The following is a 19,025-nucleotide window of genomic DNA, read 5'->3' on the forward strand; positions in this document are numbered from 1 at the left end:
TCCTATTTAAAACTAATAAGAAAACCTGCATACAGGCTATGGAGGGGTTTAAAAGGAACTTCACAGGCACTTCAGGAGTCACATGTTTGTCAGATTCAGAATGTGGGACCATTCTCTTTATCTTATCCGTTTGTAATATTGTACCAGCACTGGAAATATTTTTCTCTTTTACTGAAAATAAACCTAGAATAACATAAGACCTAGGACCTGATCATTTGAAGCACAGTGAGACAGTGTAGAACTGACAGCTTCAAAATGGCCTCAGTGAGAGGCTTTCAAATCTCACATCCAGTATCCAACCACAGTCCTTCAGATTATTGTAAAGGGCAAAATTTGCCCTCAGTGAAGTGGACGCTGGCCCTTGCTGTCCTCCTCAGTTGCAGGGCATAGCACCCATGAGAAGAAATAAAATGACAAAAATCCAATATATATTCAATATCATGCTATAAATCATGCTATGAATACATTTTCTTTCACAGATGGAAAAAATTGTACTATAAAATACAAAATTGCTTTATTAATAACTCAAATAATTTGGACTTGATTGTACTCAACTGTATTTTGTAGCAGATACTTGGCTCATTTATTTAACTGAAGCCAGAGGATGAATCCAAATTATGTCAAGATTTAATAATTTAAAGATTCAAATGGCTTTAATTAATTAATATTTAAGATTAATGTGACTGTAAGACACAGAGATTTTTCTGGGAAACTCTTCACCTGTTCATAGGAAGTCAGCTGAAATACTCTTGGAAAATACTTTTTAAAAAAATCAAATGGGTAAAAAGAGTGAATTTTAGCAATTTCAGCAATGACACATCATTTCAGTTTTGCCCGCTCCTCCCCAGGGCAGCTTCACATATAAATAGTTTGGAAAATGAAAAGAGTCATCTGCATTTCTTTAGCTGGGTGAGCACTGGCAACTACTTTAAATTTTCCTTCATTACAACTAAATTAAAACAGTGAGTCTCAATGCTGTAAGAGCCACTTGAGTGAATTTTTTAGTTGGCTGGGGTCCTTCTGTACTTGCTTTTACTTCTAACAAACAGTTTTTTCAAGAGCAGTTCTATTGAGCCCAGAATTTCCCATGTATTAAAAATCAGCCTTTTTCATTACAGTGGGAGCGGAGTTATGCATCTTAACTCAGATTTCAATAGGAAGCAGAGGCAGTGCTGAAAGCTTCCCATTCTCCTGGGGAAAACTTGAGCTTGCCATGCCAGCTTTCCCCACTGGCTTCACTCAGCTCCACTCTTTTTCCTACATGTCTTCTTCAGAGCTCAGCTTGCCCCTCCCTGGGTGCAGCTCTGGGCGCTGAACACATGCAGCCCATCACCAGGGCCACTGACTCCCACAGGCTTGGTAAGGCCAGGTCCTGATGGCACCCACACACAGGTCAGCCTGAGAGGGGCTGAGCCAAAGCCTCTGACAGATTTAGCATCTTCAGGCATGAGGAAAACAATGCACAAATTCCTGCTGCTGCCTGAATTCAGTGCCACGTGAAAGCTGTATGTGCAAACTTAATTGAGGAAAAAAAAAAAAAAAAACCAAACAAACATGAATATCAGGTCCCTATTAAAAAACAGCCAATCCTTTCCTCAGGGAACTTTTAATCTTATTTATACCTAATCAAGAAGGACAGTATTAAGTACAATAAGGGGATTAGGTGTTTATCTCCTCCTACTTGGCATCAGTCTAAATGTCCATTTCCAGACAACTTCTCAAGCCCCACCTGGGTGTCTGTCCATCCCAAACACCTCCTCTCCTGCACAATCACTCATGTCTCTGGGCTGGTCAGGGCATGGAAATCTGGGGATGCAGCAAACCAGCAACCCAGCAGATGGCAAAGAGCCAAAATAGGAAGACCATGAGCATACCAGAAAACAGGCTTTTCTTATTCTATGCTATGAAATTATTCAATGTAGGAAGAAATGCTAGAGGACAGTCTGGTGAACTTGTCTTTTTTTTCTTTTTAATACTGGGGGTTTAAATTAAAAAAATATACAGGTAAGAACACTCCTCTCCTGAAAATATCTTGATTTGAGACTTATTAGGCTGTTAGGAGTTGAAATAAGTTTTCTGATTTCCCACACCCTGTAAGCAATATCTGCAGTTAAAATCCTCTTGCTATACAGCACAAGGATACACAAGAGCTATTGCTAAGAACAGCAGCATTCACCTGAAGTAAAAACATTGATGGACAAAAGCAAAATTCTGAAGGCTTACTACCACAAAGGGCTCCAGCTGGATCCTTGTCAAGCATTCAAAAAGATCATGTCATGAAATGTGTCACAATAACCAGGGTCCCTGCTACTACATGAGACAAAAGAGCAAAGAAAGGAAATTGAAATGGTTCAAAATAATTTGGTTCAGTGTACACAGCAACAAACTTTTCCAGGCAGTGCAGTAACCAGGACCCAAGGAAGAACAACTCCCCTGTTTTTAAATACTGGCTACCACAGTGGAAAGGGAAAATCACTACTCCACCTATTCTCAGACTTTCAAGGGGCATGCAAGGAGGCAATCAAGCAAATTGAATAGATCTTACTTCCTTTCACACCCATATGAATCAAACTTTGATAATGCCAAGGGAGGGAAGTTCAGCGGGCCAAAAGCTTCTCCCTCTCTCACTTTAGCAGACAGCCAGCAAGGGCAGATCCTACACTGGCAGAAGAATTTGCTAAGGGTGGCATTGCCCACCTCTGCCAAAGCCCCACTCACAGAGGCACTGTCTTCTTTTGCAAGCAGTGTAAAATGGTTCCAACAGGGGCTCTGGTTTGCTTTTGAAAGGGGTATGGGAGCTCAGTCTCTATGTCGCTAGAAATTACACCCACAACTTTCTTTGTCAAGCTACTATGCTCACTAGACTCATAATGAAACACTAAATTATTCATGTTCTCCATTAAAGAGCTCTTCTCTTATTTAGCGACAAATAAAAACAAAATTAAGGCTCTCTCACTTGCTCCCCTAGGTTTTACATAAAAACAAGTAAATAAGAAGAACAAAAATTTTTATTTTGACCGTGAAAAAGATAGGCCAGCGTGCAACATGTTCTCACATTGCTTCTCATTTTACCATTTCAATCTCTTCTGGAGCAAAGCATAAACCAATTTTGAAATTAAAAATAAAACTGATATTTTAGACTGAGTCCTAGTGGGATTTTGTGTTTGGCTAGGTATGGAATATAAGGCAATTAAGAATTCTAAGATCTGGGTTACTGTCCTATTTCAGCATTGCTTTACAGAGTGCTGACAGCCCTCTGTCAGGTTAGCACTGGCATGGATCACAGATTTACACAGACAGAGGGACAATGAGCAGAACCTGCACTGCGTGCAAAGGGGGAATTCTGGACAAAGAACCCAAATCAGTGCCTCCTTTACTGACTGCTGCACAGCTTTAGTCCAAATCAGATTGTGTATACATGGATCACTGCATCGATGTTATAAACCACAGAACAATACAGGAATCAGAAACAGCAAAGCACAATGCCCTAGATATTATCCAAGTGAGTATTACAGTAGAAATCCCTGTATGCAGTGGAGATTTACCCTGATTCATAGCTTACACTGATGACTGGATTCACACCAAGCAAAATAATTTCAAACCATGATAAATTACCCCTTATTTAGATTAGCGGTATTAACTGGTCCAATTACATCAATGGAGCAAGTTCCCAAGAGAGGCAGGAATATTCTAGACATAAGAATTCTGCATGTTTAAAGAGAACTGTATTAACATAAGATGTTCCTTCTACCTTCTGCTTCCAGGAAGGAATCCAAGTAATCTTTGTTTATTGTGCCACTGGAGCTTGAAAGGGCAAGCATTTTGTTTAACAAGACTGTTTTGGACTTCCCCTGTTTTGTGTAACCAGCTATTTGAAAGAGAGTCTGTAGCCAAAGTCACTGCCTTACCACCACCACCCCTCATTTATTTCTGCTACAAGACAGCTATACTACAAGCTGCTATCTAGATGTAACAGGTCAAGATGTGACCTAGGATTGCACTTGATTTCAAGCACTTCAGTGGAACAGTTCCTTCTGTTCAAATGCACTATTTGTCAAAACAAAAAACTACTGGGAAATAAACCAGTTTCAACTAGATTTTGTTGAAGGAAAAAGAAACCCAAGCCAGAGGGGTTTCAGAAAACATATTTTCAAAGTACTGAAAAGTATAATTTTCTAGTTCAAATGACTTTTCACTTTATGCATTTTAAGATCAAAAAACCTGGAACATTTTTTTTCTGAGGTCCAGAGGGACCTCAGAAAGTAAAGCCTTAATTCCCAACATCTCCTATACTCTATGAATAAGAAGTTTATTCCCTAAGCACTGATTAAATATTCAACTGTTTTAGAGAAACACATTCCTACTATTCACACTTGCTCATTTCTTCATGAGACATACAAGAAAAAATTCTATTCTGTGTTTAAAATGTTAACCAGAGCTTTTCCCTCCCTCCATCCCCTAAAAGCAACTGAAGAAGAACACAAATCAGAAGCAAGGCAAGAGCTTTGAAAAGGCTCTAGTAATTTAGCACCAAACTAGACAAACTCTTCAGAATTTTACTGAGAAAATAAACAGGACTTAATTCTGATTTGTCTAAATGAAGACAAACAGGTCACTGGAAAGCACTGAAGGAATGTTACACAGCTTGAATAAGGACCTTGAGAGGGAGAAGAAGGTGAAATTTCAAAGCTATACTGTGTTCATAGCTATACTGTGTTATATATGCTTATAAGCTTTGTTATTAATTGTTCAGTTTCCTTATTGAAGAAAGCTCAATCCAAAATGCACTGAAGCCAATGAAGAGGCTTTCCTTCACTTCAAATTATGCCCAAATTCACCTTTAGCTCCCTTTTTCAGGCTATGGCAAAAACAAAACATAAACAAAACAACTGCTTTAGCTAACACAGTGAGATGCATTTAGCTCAAAGTATAGGAGCCAATTTAGCAACACATCCATGACAAAGACAGTTCGAACTGTTATTTTTTCTTCAAATTGTAACAGAACCTGATGAGCAGCAGTCACAGCATAGTCTGAAATGAACATGACATGAAAAATATACCTTTACAAAACACTGATGCTATCTCAGAGGAGAAAAAAAAAGGATCTTTTATTTTTGTTTTTCCCCACAGTACAGGCAACGTGTATTCTCACCATGGTCCTGGTGAGGAACCTAGTCCTGCCAGAAGCTAGAGAAAAAATCCAGGACCCCCTCAGAGGTGAGAAGCCGCCCACTTTTACACCAGGAGTTTGAGAGTGTAAGGAATGAACTGTAACTCTAAATAGTACTTCCATGACAAACAATAGTCCTAGTTAAGCACATTCTGTATCATCTGATAAGGTTCTGCTTTTTTAAGAAATAGCTTTAAAAGGCTGCATTTTCACAAAGAACAGCCTTTATTTATAGAGAGGAAAAAAAGTAATAGAAAGTATTCATACATAAATCTCTAGTTTACATACTGTTCTTTTATATTGTGAACGGAGTCAGTTTATTCTTTATTTCATTACTGTTTTTCAGGGTGGTTTTTTTTTTTTTCATTAAAGAAATAGGTATTTGGTAAAACACATAAGCAGTAATTTTAACCAGGCTGGGGATTTGTTTGCTATTCAAGCAAAAGATTGTGTTTCAAGCACCTTGCCAAAAGGGAGTGTCAGAACCTTCAGTCATCCATGGGACACTAATGCACATTCGGGCTGTTCAGTCATTCTGCTGTCAGCCCAAAAAACACCCAAGGATTAGGCCAGTGGTCCATTTTTAAATACCCCTGGAGTCTCCTTTACTAAGGGGAAATATATATTTCTTAATTCCTATAGCATTATAACCCTGGTTGAACAGAGCAAAACTCTTCCTGTCATTCAGTAATTTTTCTTTAAAAATACATTTTCAATAAAGGCTAGATGCCTCCAATCTGGTGCAATGGGTGGAAGGACATTGCTACACCCTCTCTGTATCTTTGCAGAAAGAGGAGAAAGGGAAACAGCTGGCTGCTTTTCACAATAGCTGGATTCAGCCAAATAAAAAGGCTCCACCATAACTAACATAGCTGAAAGTCCCATGACCTGATTAAACTAAGCACAACATTTCAAATGTTTCAAATGCTGGGGAATAGATCCAGAATTTTTTCTGGAGAAAAAGTAATTTTTGGTATTGGGAATCACACTGTCACTGATGACATTTGAATAGGATTATATACTTCTGCCATAGTTATGGCATCTGTGTGCACAGAGCTCAAGATAACCCAGAAGACAAACTTCTCTTCTGCAGTTCAAGGATGGAGATCTAATTCTCCTTGATTTTATTTCTCAAATACTGGGAGAATGTACAAAACTTACCAAAAATCCCTTAGCCATGTTATTTTTCCTGGTTTTTTGGTTTGCCTTTTTTTTTTTTTTTTTTGTCCTATTTGTATTCTCAGGCTCAGCAGAGACATTCCCGCCTCACAAAGCAGGCGAGCAAGCATCCTTGGGTGTATCCCAAGAGACAACTTCCATATCTCTTAAGACTTACCTGGTGTTGTGCAGGTAGCTTTCTCTCAATATAATTATACAGCCCTGCATTATTAGACTGGACTGCAAATTGGTTGTTGCAGCCCAAGATCAACATACACAAGGAAATTCTGGCCTTGCATACCATCAATCTGAGTTCTTGCTCTTAAGAAAGATGTGAGAATTTCAGTGTTTGCAGTCAAATCAAATCTGACTGAAATGACAGTCTAATGGAGGCTCAGCAATTCTGGGATACAGGGTACTCTGGTTAAGTCACCTGCATGGGTAATTCAGAGGCTGTCCAGATGCCAAGGGAACTTCTCCTCCAAGGCATAGAGGGAGGGAAAAAAGAGCAAAACCCTTGGAAAACATCTGCTTGTTTCTATCACCTCTTGTCAGTCAGGCCTCTTGCCAAAAGCTCATTAAAAGTAATTAAAGGGAGGAAAACTTGTATGATTACATTTATTATTATGCAGATAAAGAAATTTGGGGGATATATGTTTTAAAAAAAGAGAGAGAGAGAGAGAAAGAAGTATGAGAAGTATAGATACCTCTGCTTCTTGTAGGGTCCCATGGTTCAAGCATACCATGTCTGGACATGTGATAGGGGAACCACAACCTTCTTGAATTGCCAGCTCCACGTACTGTTTTAAACACTAGAAACAAGCAAAGAAAAGAAAAAAAACGTTATAGCCCACATGTTGGTAACAACCAGATGTCAGAGATGCCTTGCAGTTCCCACCTTCACCACCTTAATTGGCTGTCCTGAAGCTCCAGCACACAGCAAACATCAATTATTGTAAGTGTGAATGCTACAAGTCATTACATTGGAAAGAATGCAACAAAGAACAATTAATTATGCATGACTTCATCTGCCAAGCATTGCATTTACCTAAGTCAGCAAGTCAGACCTTTCAGCCCTAACAACTCTTATGCTCTGCTAAACTGGGATTGGAGAATTTGGCAGGGGTGAGTATCTTTTATCCTAATTAAACAGGCTTTGTGCCTTCGTTTTTCCTCCTGTGTTCCTAATTCAGACTCTCATCCAGCAGTCACCATTGTAGGAGAACTCCTTTACAACACTGTTCTCAGCTGCACAAAAGAGGAAAGGGGTTTAGCACCTGCTTGGGAGGTTATAATGTGCCCTAGAAGATGTGCAGCTATCAGTTTTTCCTCCCCCTCAACGCTGCCCCCCCATAGTTCAAATAATATCCACAATTTATTACAATTTATCATCAGCCCCTACTCTATAGACTCCAAAGTCTATTTTCAGCATGGAGGCCACTTTATGAATGTATCCAAATTGTTCCATTACAAAAACAGTAGGCTTCCCCTCCAAGCTCAAAGAGCCCTCTACTCTCCTCACACTTTATTTGGTATGCCAGTTTCAAATATATTCAACTTGTCTTTATAACACATATTCTTCAGTAAAATCATGGCACAAAACTCATGCAATGGACCAAAGAACAGTGCTTGAACTGTTCCTCCAAATTGCCTAGGTAAGTAAGTAAGGTCACTTCTACAGAAAACAAAACAACAAAGTCTCCTCAAAATAATGGCAAAGCATACAATAAATTGCAAGTCACCATTAACAGAAAAACAAAGCATGGACTTCTGACAGATTTTGGTATCAGCTTGCAATGTTTACTGTAAATGAAAATAAACATGTTATGAAAAGTAGAACCGATGTAGTTTTTTCCCCTACAGTTTTATATTTCATGCCCACATTACAAACCTCCTCCCCAGTACTGCTGATTTCTTCATTATTGCCCCATCGATTTTCAAGAAATATGTCAAAGTGAAATAGGGTTTTGAGACCTCTGTCTCTCTGCCAACTTTTGGAAGAGGCACTGAGTTCCAAAGCTAATAGGTGAGTGATGGGGAAATCACAGCCCTTCCGAGTATGGCAGCCTTAGACTCTTCAAAAAACATTGTTTTATTATTTATAGGCATGTAACACTCAAGTCTGCGTTAGTCTGGACTATTTTGAGAAGGCCTTGCATATTGCGCTCTGATTAAAGAAATTTCCTCATTTGTATTTTTTATTGGAAAACTGATTCCCTCTAAGCCACCAGGATAATTAGGACCCTTACAAATGGAAATGAGATTTCCTTATTATTCTGTCTGTCTCTCTACTGAAATCTCCAAATCCACATTTTGTTGAATTCTGATGAGCTATAGAGATACTAGCTTAAGCAAGTAGAATAATCTTAACTTACTGGCATTTTAAATTAACTTACTTTTGATTTGTAAATATTTGAAGTGTACTCTCTTAGAAGAACATTGGGATATAACCTAACTGGTAAGCTTTAAATGTGTATCTCATTAAGAACTAATGTATTCAGATCCAGCATGCACCCCTATAAGAAAGCAGTAGAGCAGGTTGTAAGGAATTGATGGTGCAAGTAGTGTGTGGGAGGCGAGGGAGATACTCACAGGTGAAGAGCAAAAAAGAAATCATGTCAGCTACTGAAGGCAGTATTAGCTCCCTAGAGATTATCAGCCCAGATTTAACCAGCGTTATTCTTTTATTATTCCAACAGCAGTCTCCATGCCCTGTCCCATCTTCGTGCCCACTGCTCCCAAAGGCACCCAGGCACAGTGCTTTTATAAAGTCAGTTTACCCACGGGATCAAAGCACCCCCTGGCACAGCAGCTCCATCACAGAGCAGTGAGCAGCAAACAGAAGCAGGTATGGAAGCACAGTGGTGCCTGGAGTGGGCTCCTGGTGACACTGGAGCTGCCACGGCTGTGCCCACATCCGCCACCATGGGCTGGGCAGTGGCAGCAGGTGACATAGGGAAAGCCCAAAAAAAGCATGCCCAGAGCCCAGGGTGGCTCCCAGTGGTGTTACTGATGCAGATGGAGGCTGTGGGTGACCTTGTCCGGCAGCTCCACATTCATTAAGCACTGAGCATTGCCCACATGCTTCAGCACATATCACAGGAGAAATGGGGCAGCAAGTACTCACTCCCTACACAGATTTTCTCCCTGGTTTGTACCTGTTCACAGCCTCCTCCACAAATAAAGTAAACAGAAAATTCTGCCCTCAGAGCTCTTTCCCCAAGGCCTGCACAGGCTGCAGTGCGTTAAGTGTACTTCTTAAATCCGTGGGCAGAACCTCCTTACATCTCACTTCATCTCCTCATGGGAGACCTGATTATTTTCTGGATCAAGTCTCAGGGCAGCATTTGGTGAAGGGCAAATGTTTCCTTCCCACCAAAGCATTTAGGTTGCCTTAATTCCTCAGCAAGCATGAGAGAGCAACCTTTTACTTTTGCTAAGATCCTGGCTTCTGTCTCCTCTGTGGGGCCGCCTGATATTTAGTAATTTGTTTTGACAGCATAGAACAGTAGATTTGTATTCTGGGGGCAGCTCAGGTCAGGTGGTTACAGAGGGAGGACAAAGCCTGAGAAGTTACTGCAAGCCCAGCAGCAGCCCAGAGGCTTGTTCTTAATTTAGACTCTCAGGACAGGAGCTCGGAGCACTGACGATTACACTTTCGTACAAGGATGGGCATGAAGCTCTTAAGGAGCTTCGATCCACAGTATGGATTTTGCAATCATTTTCCATATGCAGTATCTAAGTCATTATGGGTACCAAGCCAGGAGAACAGAGGTTTCTGAGGATTGCTAATGATCTGGATTCTTCTTCTCTTCTAACCCACTGCTTGATTGTAGGTGAACGTAAGTGGCCAACCAACATTCTGTGGTTCTTTTAGAGGTTGCTGTGTTTTCAGCTTGGGGAGATTATGTAATTGGGCTATGCAGTGCCATGGATCTTCAAGCATTTCCCAGAAAATCTCTCTGTTAAATCATTTTTATAGATATGAAATATTTGGTCTTGACTTTCTGTGCTTGGAGAAGGTGCTTTGGGTGCAATACAAGAAAGGCTTAAAGTTGCCGGGAAACTTGAAGGAAGCATTTAATATTTATTGCTGAAGGATTAGGCTTTTTACCAAAGGATGTACATAAATGAAGATGTGAATTTCTTGTTCCCTCTTAGCACCAAAGAAGAAACATTGGAAAATCACTAAAACTTTAAAATATGCCTTCATCTTGCAGAGAAACTCTTCTCAGAGGGGTTTCACCATTATTTACAGCTCAGCTACTAATTCAGCTGCTTACTTGAGAAGCGGCAACTAAGAGTATCTGAAAAGATGCAAGCCAAAAACGTGATGAAAAGATGCTTTCATGTCTGTATAATGAATCACAACTGACCTTCTCAGCAATGTGTCCTCCCACACTTTAGAGAATACATTATTACAGACATAAAATGGCAAGATTTTTTGGGCATTTTGTCTACAAAAATCATCAGTGTCTCAGGAAAACTGCATACACTACATATGCTACTTAATTGCTCTTCAAAGTGAAGGGAAAATCAAGATGCTCTGCCTTCTGTGATACAAAGAACTTCCTGAAAGGGTCTTAATCTTGACATGCTAGAAATTATGAGATATCAACACCCTGGGCTACACTCTCCCAGCAATTTCTTGCAGTACAGTGACTTTTGAGCACGGAGAGCAGTCAGTGGCTGGGGTGACCTCAACACAGGATCTGTGACTTATGGTGACATTAATGCCATCCTCTTCCTTTCCATGGCCAGAGCCAGCAAAGTTTCCATGAAAGTTTCACATAGCCAAGGCAGGATGGTTGAGACAACAAACTAAAAATTGACCAAGGTCCTGCTGAACAGGTTAGAATCCTGCTGACCACAGAACACACGCTGGAGGTTTGATTCCATTATGTTCACCCCTCAAATAAAAAGCAGACACCAACACAAGTAGTTTTAATTCCCATACCTGCAAGTGTGCTCTAATCAGTTAACTCAGATTTTGCCCCACTGAGCAACTATATCATCTACATTATCTGTGGTCTGGGAAACATAATAAAATCCTGAGGCATTCAAGCAAGAGAGATCAATTCAAATGTGATAATATAATTCCACTAGTAAAACTCAGTACACCTAACAGAATGTTTTGTTGCTGATCTAGCTTTGTGAAGCACGTTTTGCTCACACAGGACTACTGACAACTTCAGTCAAAAGAGGACTACAACTATTTTTTTCTCTGCCTGAAATTCATAATATGTAATGACTTTTTTTTTCAATAATTTGCTGTCTAAGCATTTTGGGGCAAGATTTTTTCCTCTTATGCTGGTTTTGTCTTTCAGGCCATTGCCTTCCTCTGTTGATTAAAATAACATCAATATCCAGTTACCTATGTCACAAAATGCTACCCATGAGGTTTTTTTGGTGGAGTTTTGTTGGGGTTTTTTTTTGGTTTTTTTGGGGTTTTTGTTTTGGTTTTTTTTGTACCTTGCAAAACTTGTAGGAAACATTATTATTTAGGCAAATTCTTACAAGTTCCCCAAGTAAATATTCCCCTCCTGGAGCTAAGGGGCTGTTGAAAGAGTACATTGAAATGCAATGGAGTCATCTTTAATAATACACTGAAAAGCCTAATCAAGGAATGCATGAACCAGTAATGTAAAAGATTCCTTCTTCAATAATAAACAGAAGTGCTTTCTGTGGTCAGCTTTGAGTCTAAGAATGAAAATTCTGTTCAGGCTATTAATGGATTTTTATTTCAACACTTCTGCATGCTGCTCTAACTTCAACTTTTTTTTTTCCCCAAAAGTATATTGTACAGAAGCTATTTTTAACGTACTTACCAAGAAAAAGACATCTGTTTGGTTATGTATTTACTCTGCAAAGGGATCATAACAGTTCTGCATTTTGACATAAAAATGAGTTCAAAGTGTAACTTTAGCGTTAGATTGCTAGGTAATGATGTGACAAAGGCACTATATCCCTTTCACTGTGAAATCTGAGGTTTCTATTCAAATCCACTTTCAGATAATTTATGTATCAAAAACAAAAGATGGATCTCAATCATTCCTACATACTGCTTTTCAAGTATCTGGACATGTTTCATCACCTTGCCCCTCTCCAACCTGCCTCAGATCCCAAAATACAGCCTCATTATTTTGGATACAAAAGCATAAAAGAAACCCCTTGTGTAATATGACAAAACTGAACAGGTATCTTTATTAAGAAACATGGAGGAAGGGCTAGAAACAAAAAAGAAACAGAAAACACTGGCTTATTTTCCTGTCAAATGCCACCAATACTGCTGCCAGCCCCTGTGCAGCAGCTGGTACAGGACAAGTAAGGGTATTTGTCTTTAATTCAATTATGCAAAGGTAAAGAACAGACCTACAGTATTTCCCAGACAGTACGAAGCCATTATCTACATTAAATGTGAAAATTCAAAAAATGATTGAAGGTATATTGCCAAAACAAGGTCTTTCCTCCTAACATTTAACTTGAAGATAATTTCCATTCCAAAAAAAAAAGAAGAAAAACCCAGGTCTCCCTCTTAAAATCTACAGGAATTATTTACAATGTTAAATCTGTCTTCCAAAGATCTTCTCAAAACTCTGTTTGTTTGGGGTTCAGGTTTTGTTTAGCCTAGGCTTTTTTACAAACTCCAAGTTTGAGGGCAGAGGGCAGAAACACTGTATATGGAGAGAATACTTCACTTTTCAGCTGACATTCCAGAGTGTCTCATGATTCAGAGCAGATGAACAGATAGGCATTCGGTTTTTATTTTAGTTCTGGGCATGGTTATGTACTTTTTATTCAGTGAGACATAACATTCATTTTTTTCTTATACTTTAGAAATGTTACCTGTTCTTTAGCATGTACACAATCTACTATTATGAATTTTGGTGAGACAGTTCACATCAGAACTCTAAATTTAACTACCTTGATCTACCCAGCATCTAATCAAACATGTACCAAGATAAATGTACTCCCCTAGACAGTACTCATAGCGTTTATGGCAGACCTATGTAATGTTTAATAATATGTTCATCATTGCTGTGACATCTGCACTTCCACATGTTCCATCACCAAAATGGATCAGTCACTTTCAATGTGTGGTACTCAAACTCCTCAAGTATCTCTAAGAAAGTCTTAAAACTAGATGAAACAAGTTTATTGGCAATTAGCTTGGAGGCATTTGCACTTCACTTGGAAAAAAAAGTGAGGCTCTTCCAATTAAAGTTTTTAGACAAAAATAGAAATCTCTTCATTTGCTACAGATAAACTTATGATAGGCACAGTTTAAAGCAAGGAGCAAAATTCCAATGAAATATTGCCCAATCTCTATTTTAACTGCTAAGAACCAGATACAGTGATAAATGAACAGACAGAAGATCAGGCCACATAAGAGTCTTATCAATAAAGATGCTTGAAAGGAAGTGAAAAAATGCCCCTGTAGCTTCAAAGAACATATACTCAGTTCATGGCTCAGAAGGAAGGAAGGAATAACATCACTAACAAGAATTTAATTTTGTAATGACCAAGTGAAAACACCAAGCAAACAAGACAGTGGACCAGAACATAATTGCCTCCTCTTGGTCCACAAGCCTATTTTTTATGGGATCCTTCAAATGTACCTGAGAAATATATTGTCATCAGCTTTGTTTCAAAATATCTACCAGTGATGCTGAATTCTGCTCAGAAACACAGTATGAAACCATGAGGTCCAAGACATCCTAGCAGCCTTTCATAAAAAGCAGGCAAGGTTCCTGGTAATTGCTGCCACGAAGAGGTACCACCAAACAGAAAAGGCCCAGACAAACTCATACTTCACCAAATTAAACCAGCTGCAAATATAATTTCTCTTGCCAAAAATTCGTGTCAGGCCAAACCTGGCCTTACAACAGCTACAAAACAGACACGAGCATGAGGCTTATGTCACAGTCTGGCTCAGTTACTGTGGCACTTCAAGGCACTGACAACCTACTTCATACAGATTTCTTCATTGGTTAAATGGAGATAACACCAACTGCATCAATGCAATGCTGTCATTAAAATGTTAGTTCCCTCTTCCTCCCATCCTCCCTTGGCCACCATCCAGAGGCTGCCACCTCTACTGACTTCGGAAACATGCAGTCCCTCTTCCGGAATTGTGGTATCCCTCAAAAGTCAATGGGTACATCTATACTGTTTTGATAACCCAACTCTGCCTTTGGTGTTACTCTGCACAGAAACACATTCAAGAAGTTCTTAAACCATCAAAATTACTACAGAACTGCTCTGTGTTCAGTACCAAATTACCAGGTGTAGGAATTCTCTTTTTTAAAACTTGAAAAAAAATTATTCTGAAACATTTCAAATGTTGAGCAGGGAAAAAAAGAATCCCAAATGTCAACACTTCCAAATGGAAAACAACCTGAGATGAGCTCTATATAAAGTAAGTGGGGCATTGCAGCACAAGGTATATTTAGGAAGAGGAGAAGGTCGTGAGTGTTCTGGTGCAGTTGTGAGAAGGTGTCTTATAGGATGGGGAGAAAAAAGAGAACAAACCCATTCTTGAAAATGAGGACAAACAAACAGAAGTGATACTAAAACCCAGTGTTGGCTAGATGATGGCAAATCCAAATATTCCCTTACATAAGTTTTACTAAGTATTATTTCAGTGGGTTATTGATACACAGCTGTTTCACTGAGCAGGTATCCCATTCTTTTTTGCGTCCTCCTTGTCCTTGATCTGCTTGATCTCCTCTGCTCTCTGATTCTTCTGCTCATGTTTTTCCAAAGACCCCTCATATTGGTTTTTCCATTTTCCCAGTGCCCCCCTCCACAAACAATCTGAAACTTCACGGCACTAAGGGCCAAATGTCACTGTTCAGCCACCCAAAGGAGGCAGGACAATTCACAGCTGCTCCTGAAAACATTAGGGAAAGCAGAGGAGCCTTAGAGTCTGTTGTTGATGAAATACCAACAGGGAGACTCCTATTTCTCTAACAGTTTCTTCTTCTCCTCTAGTAAAAGCAGCCATCAGCAGCCTCTTTCTGAGGCTGAAGCCCCCCCAGGGCCCAGGCAGGTGACTGTCCATGGCACCACACCATCCATGGCAGCAAAGGAGCCTTCTGAGCCCATGCCTAGCCCTAGCCTTGCTGTCACACACCGCTGCAGCAGAAAATCTTGTTCTCCAACTGCCTTTGGAACACTGCCTACTTGTAGAAGCACAAGAAAGCACAGAAGCTACTTTGGCTAGCATGCTGGCTCCTGCTTCTTCTAAGGTTGCATTGAAGTTTAATCTCATTTGGACTGCATTGTGTGCACCAAAATAACAAACAGGTAGATCATCATGGTATTTGTTTTGCGCATTTTGTAACCCAGTTGCCTCACACACTTCTCAGAAGTACAAGACTCAACAAAGAATTTGCTTGGGAAAAAGAAAGGGTGAATCATGCTAGTTCTGCATAAACCTGTGCCAACAACACAGAATAACATACATGAAAGCATTTTCTGTTTTCAGTTTGTTACACATTGTCTTCGACATCTCACACCCTGTGCCAGTAAATAACACAAGACAGATGGACATGAGCTGCTGCTTGACATAAATAGCAGCAATCCCATTTATTGCTCACCTGGCTCTCACTGAGGCCCTGAAATGCTTAAGAGGAGGCAAAGAAAAGAGGAAAGACAAAACCAGAAAGAATTGGTGTGCAGGGTAAAGCCAACACTGGTAATTTTTACTGACCCCTAAGACCATGTTTCTGCAACAGCAGTGCACTGGTTCCTCCTGTCACCGCTGCCACCAGGGCAATCTTACCCCACCTGCTAAAACCTCACCTCCACGACTGCTTACAGGCTACAGACTCACATGGAGTCTTTCATAGGGCCCTTGGTATTTCCAGTGTTCCTGCTAGTCCTGCACTCCTCTCTAGCACTTCCAAAGGGTAGAGTGTGCTGTGCCAGACACCAGGGCAGTTCTAGCCCAGGGGATGCAAGGAGCACACCACTCACTGTCTCTCCCTGCTGCCTTCCCAGTTTCAGCCATGTTTTGAAAAGGCAGGAGTCTCCTAGATACACACTTTCCAGACTGTCTAATGAGCACCAAAGCCCAGGCAACACCCAGTGTGCTGTGCAAAGGCAGGGTGGGGAGGGTGGCCCACCCATTCCTGGCACTGCCTCACCAGAGCACTCCAGAGCCTTACCTGAGTGAGGCACTGTGAGAGCTCTCTGGGCAAAGAAGGAAGGAAAAGAGCAAACATTCAGGGACTTTTATCAGAACTAAGTATAATATTCAAAGTATTATTCTGTAAGTGGATCAATCAAGAAGTAATTAGTTAGTCTGCTTTGGACCCAGATGCACTAAAGTGCAATAAAATACTGTATTTTTTAACACTGTAATGGTGTGGACAGACACAGTGTATAGTTATTTCACATACATATGTGAGCACCATGACCACCATGGGGGCAAAAACCTGAGCAGCTGCACATCCAAGGAAGAGAAAATTGTAACAAAAGGTAAATGTAAGGGCCTGCTGATAAGAAGGACATCCCCACCAAATATACAAGGATGAGTGGGAAGACAAGGTACAAGATGAGCAGTATCAGGAACAGATGAGACCCCCCTCCCCTTTTGGGAAAGGGATAAGTAAAGGTGACAAAGGGACCATAAAATCATGGAGCTTGACCAGTACAGATGTTGCTGAATATCCATATGTGAAAGTGTGCACCACAGCATGGCACCCTGCAAATATTTTATAGACACGTGAAATGAACTGAATAATGTAAAGTTCAGTCCTCTAAAACTTTCACAGATAAAATCTATCTCACATCTCTTCCCAGCCCTCTTCAGAGATCAGCCTTTCATTAAAAACTCATGTAAATCCAAACACAATGAAACCAAGTCATTAGGTACACTACAGCCATTTTCAAATTCTTGGGATGTGTGTGTGCTTTATCTCACACTGCAGTGGAATCTTATGCCAAGTGCAACACATGTTGAAAAATACAAGGCTCATGCCTCTTGAGACCTGACTGAGCTACCAAGTAAGATGGCAAGTATGCTCTGCAAGCCATCTGCTTTTTCTGCTGAGAGAGAGAGAGTAAAAATGCTTACAGTTATTTGAAAAACTCCTGCCCTACTAGCAACATTCCACCAAAATGTAAACATACACATGCTAAAGCACAGTTCACTTACTTTGGCTAGAACACAGCTTTTATGGGGTATTTTGTTTACAGCAAGTTTCTAAGAATAAAAAAAATAGCTGTACACAATTCTAAGTTGTCTGAATGCCTTGGTTTTACAGTCTACAAATGAAAAGGAAATATAACCTCACCCTCACAGATATCTAAATAGTAACAATTTCCAATTATTTCCACAGACACAAATACTATGAAAAATAATTATCGTTGCAGCATCACCATTACAGTTAGGAAGGAAAAAAAAAAACCCCCAAAAAAAAAAAAAAAAAAAAACCAAAAACAAAAAACAGAAGACTTCACATGTAACAGAACAAAAAATTAACAAAAACAATGGTTTCAACTTATTGGACTATTGGACCAGAACCTATTATTTCCATGTCAAGCCCTTTTCTATTTCAAGTTTAATACTGCTCCTGGATATATAAAATTACCCTTAGTGACAGAAGAATAAGCTATACAAGCTGAGAGCATTGCTAGCTGAAAAACTGCAAAACTGATTGGTGCTCAATCCCAGAGCTCACAGTGGATATTCTTACCCCAAAATCTTTCTTCAGTGTAATGTGAAGGTATCTAGATGTCCTGGCATGGGTGAGGGGAAATTTAGGGCATGGCACACCAGCAGAGCTGCTGCAGGCTGTGCCCCAAGCAATCTCCCATGCAAGTCCTGACACTCCATGTCAAGCTGCTCCTGACACTGTTTTTTGGAGGCTGCCCAAAAATGCAACTCATATGGCCTCCCAGAAACTGCTCTGGCTTCAAGACAGAGAGCCATATAGCCAGATTAAAAGTTTCCAGAGCCCTCACTGTTACAGGATGCAAGATCTACATGTCTGGGCATGCATCAGCCCAGACACATCCATCGGGAGGACACTGGGACACAGGCAACAGTCAGACAAACGCTGGACTTGGGAGCACGAACACAATTGAGACATATTATGCTCATTGAAACAAATAGAGCGTGTCTAAAGGCTTCTCCCAGCTGCATTCAGGCTCACCTATGGCTGGCTCTTGGTTCAAAGTCAGCAAAGTTTGCACAGATGCCAAGTAACTGTGACTGCACCTTCCGTGACACTGTCACAGCACTGGAGCACCAAGCTCACAGGAGACTCTTCCTGGTGCTGGGCAGGGAAGGAGTGTATGGATGTGATGGCAGCTGTGGCACTGACAGGGGGCTTGCAGGCACAACAACACTCCCAGCCATCCCTGACCTCTCCCTTTGGCCAGTGCCATGCTGGAGGGCAGAGTCCAGCTCTGCCTGGCACAGTCCTCAGCAGCCCATGCTTCCCTGAGGGTTACTCTACCCAGCTAGCACTGAGGTTCTTGTACCATTAATACTAAATCAGAGACACTGAGTTCTTGGCATAGGAGTGGGACCACTGTAAAAGCATCAACTTCTCCAGTTTTCTGGGGTTTTTTTTTATTTAAAGCAGTATTTTCATATCTACCTTTTAGGTTACATGAACTTCAAAGTTTTGTTACAAACTAAAACACAGAAATCTTTGGTGCAAGTCAGTATGGAAAACAAACT

At 40.4% G+C, this 19,025-nt stretch overlaps 1 protein-coding gene across 1 annotated transcript in view; it reads right to left on the reverse strand.

The window, feature by feature from the left end:
* RNF144B (ring finger protein 144B) overlaps positions 1-19,025 on the reverse strand; it is a 53,281-nt gene that overhangs the window by 15,831 nt on the left and 18,425 nt on the right. The window contains exon 3 of the mRNA XM_059476876.1: positions 7,036-7,140. Within this exon, the coding sequence (XP_059332859.1) occupies positions 7,036-7,140 (105 nt within the window). The remainder of the gene's footprint in view (positions 1-7,035; positions 7,141-19,025) is intronic.

This window comes from Ammospiza nelsoni, chromosome 1 (genome assembly GCF_027579445.1).
Source record: "Ammospiza nelsoni isolate bAmmNel1 chromosome 1, bAmmNel1.pri, whole genome shotgun sequence".
In the NCBI taxonomy this organism is placed as follows: Eukaryota; Metazoa; Chordata; class Aves; order Passeriformes; family Passerellidae; genus Ammospiza; species Ammospiza nelsoni.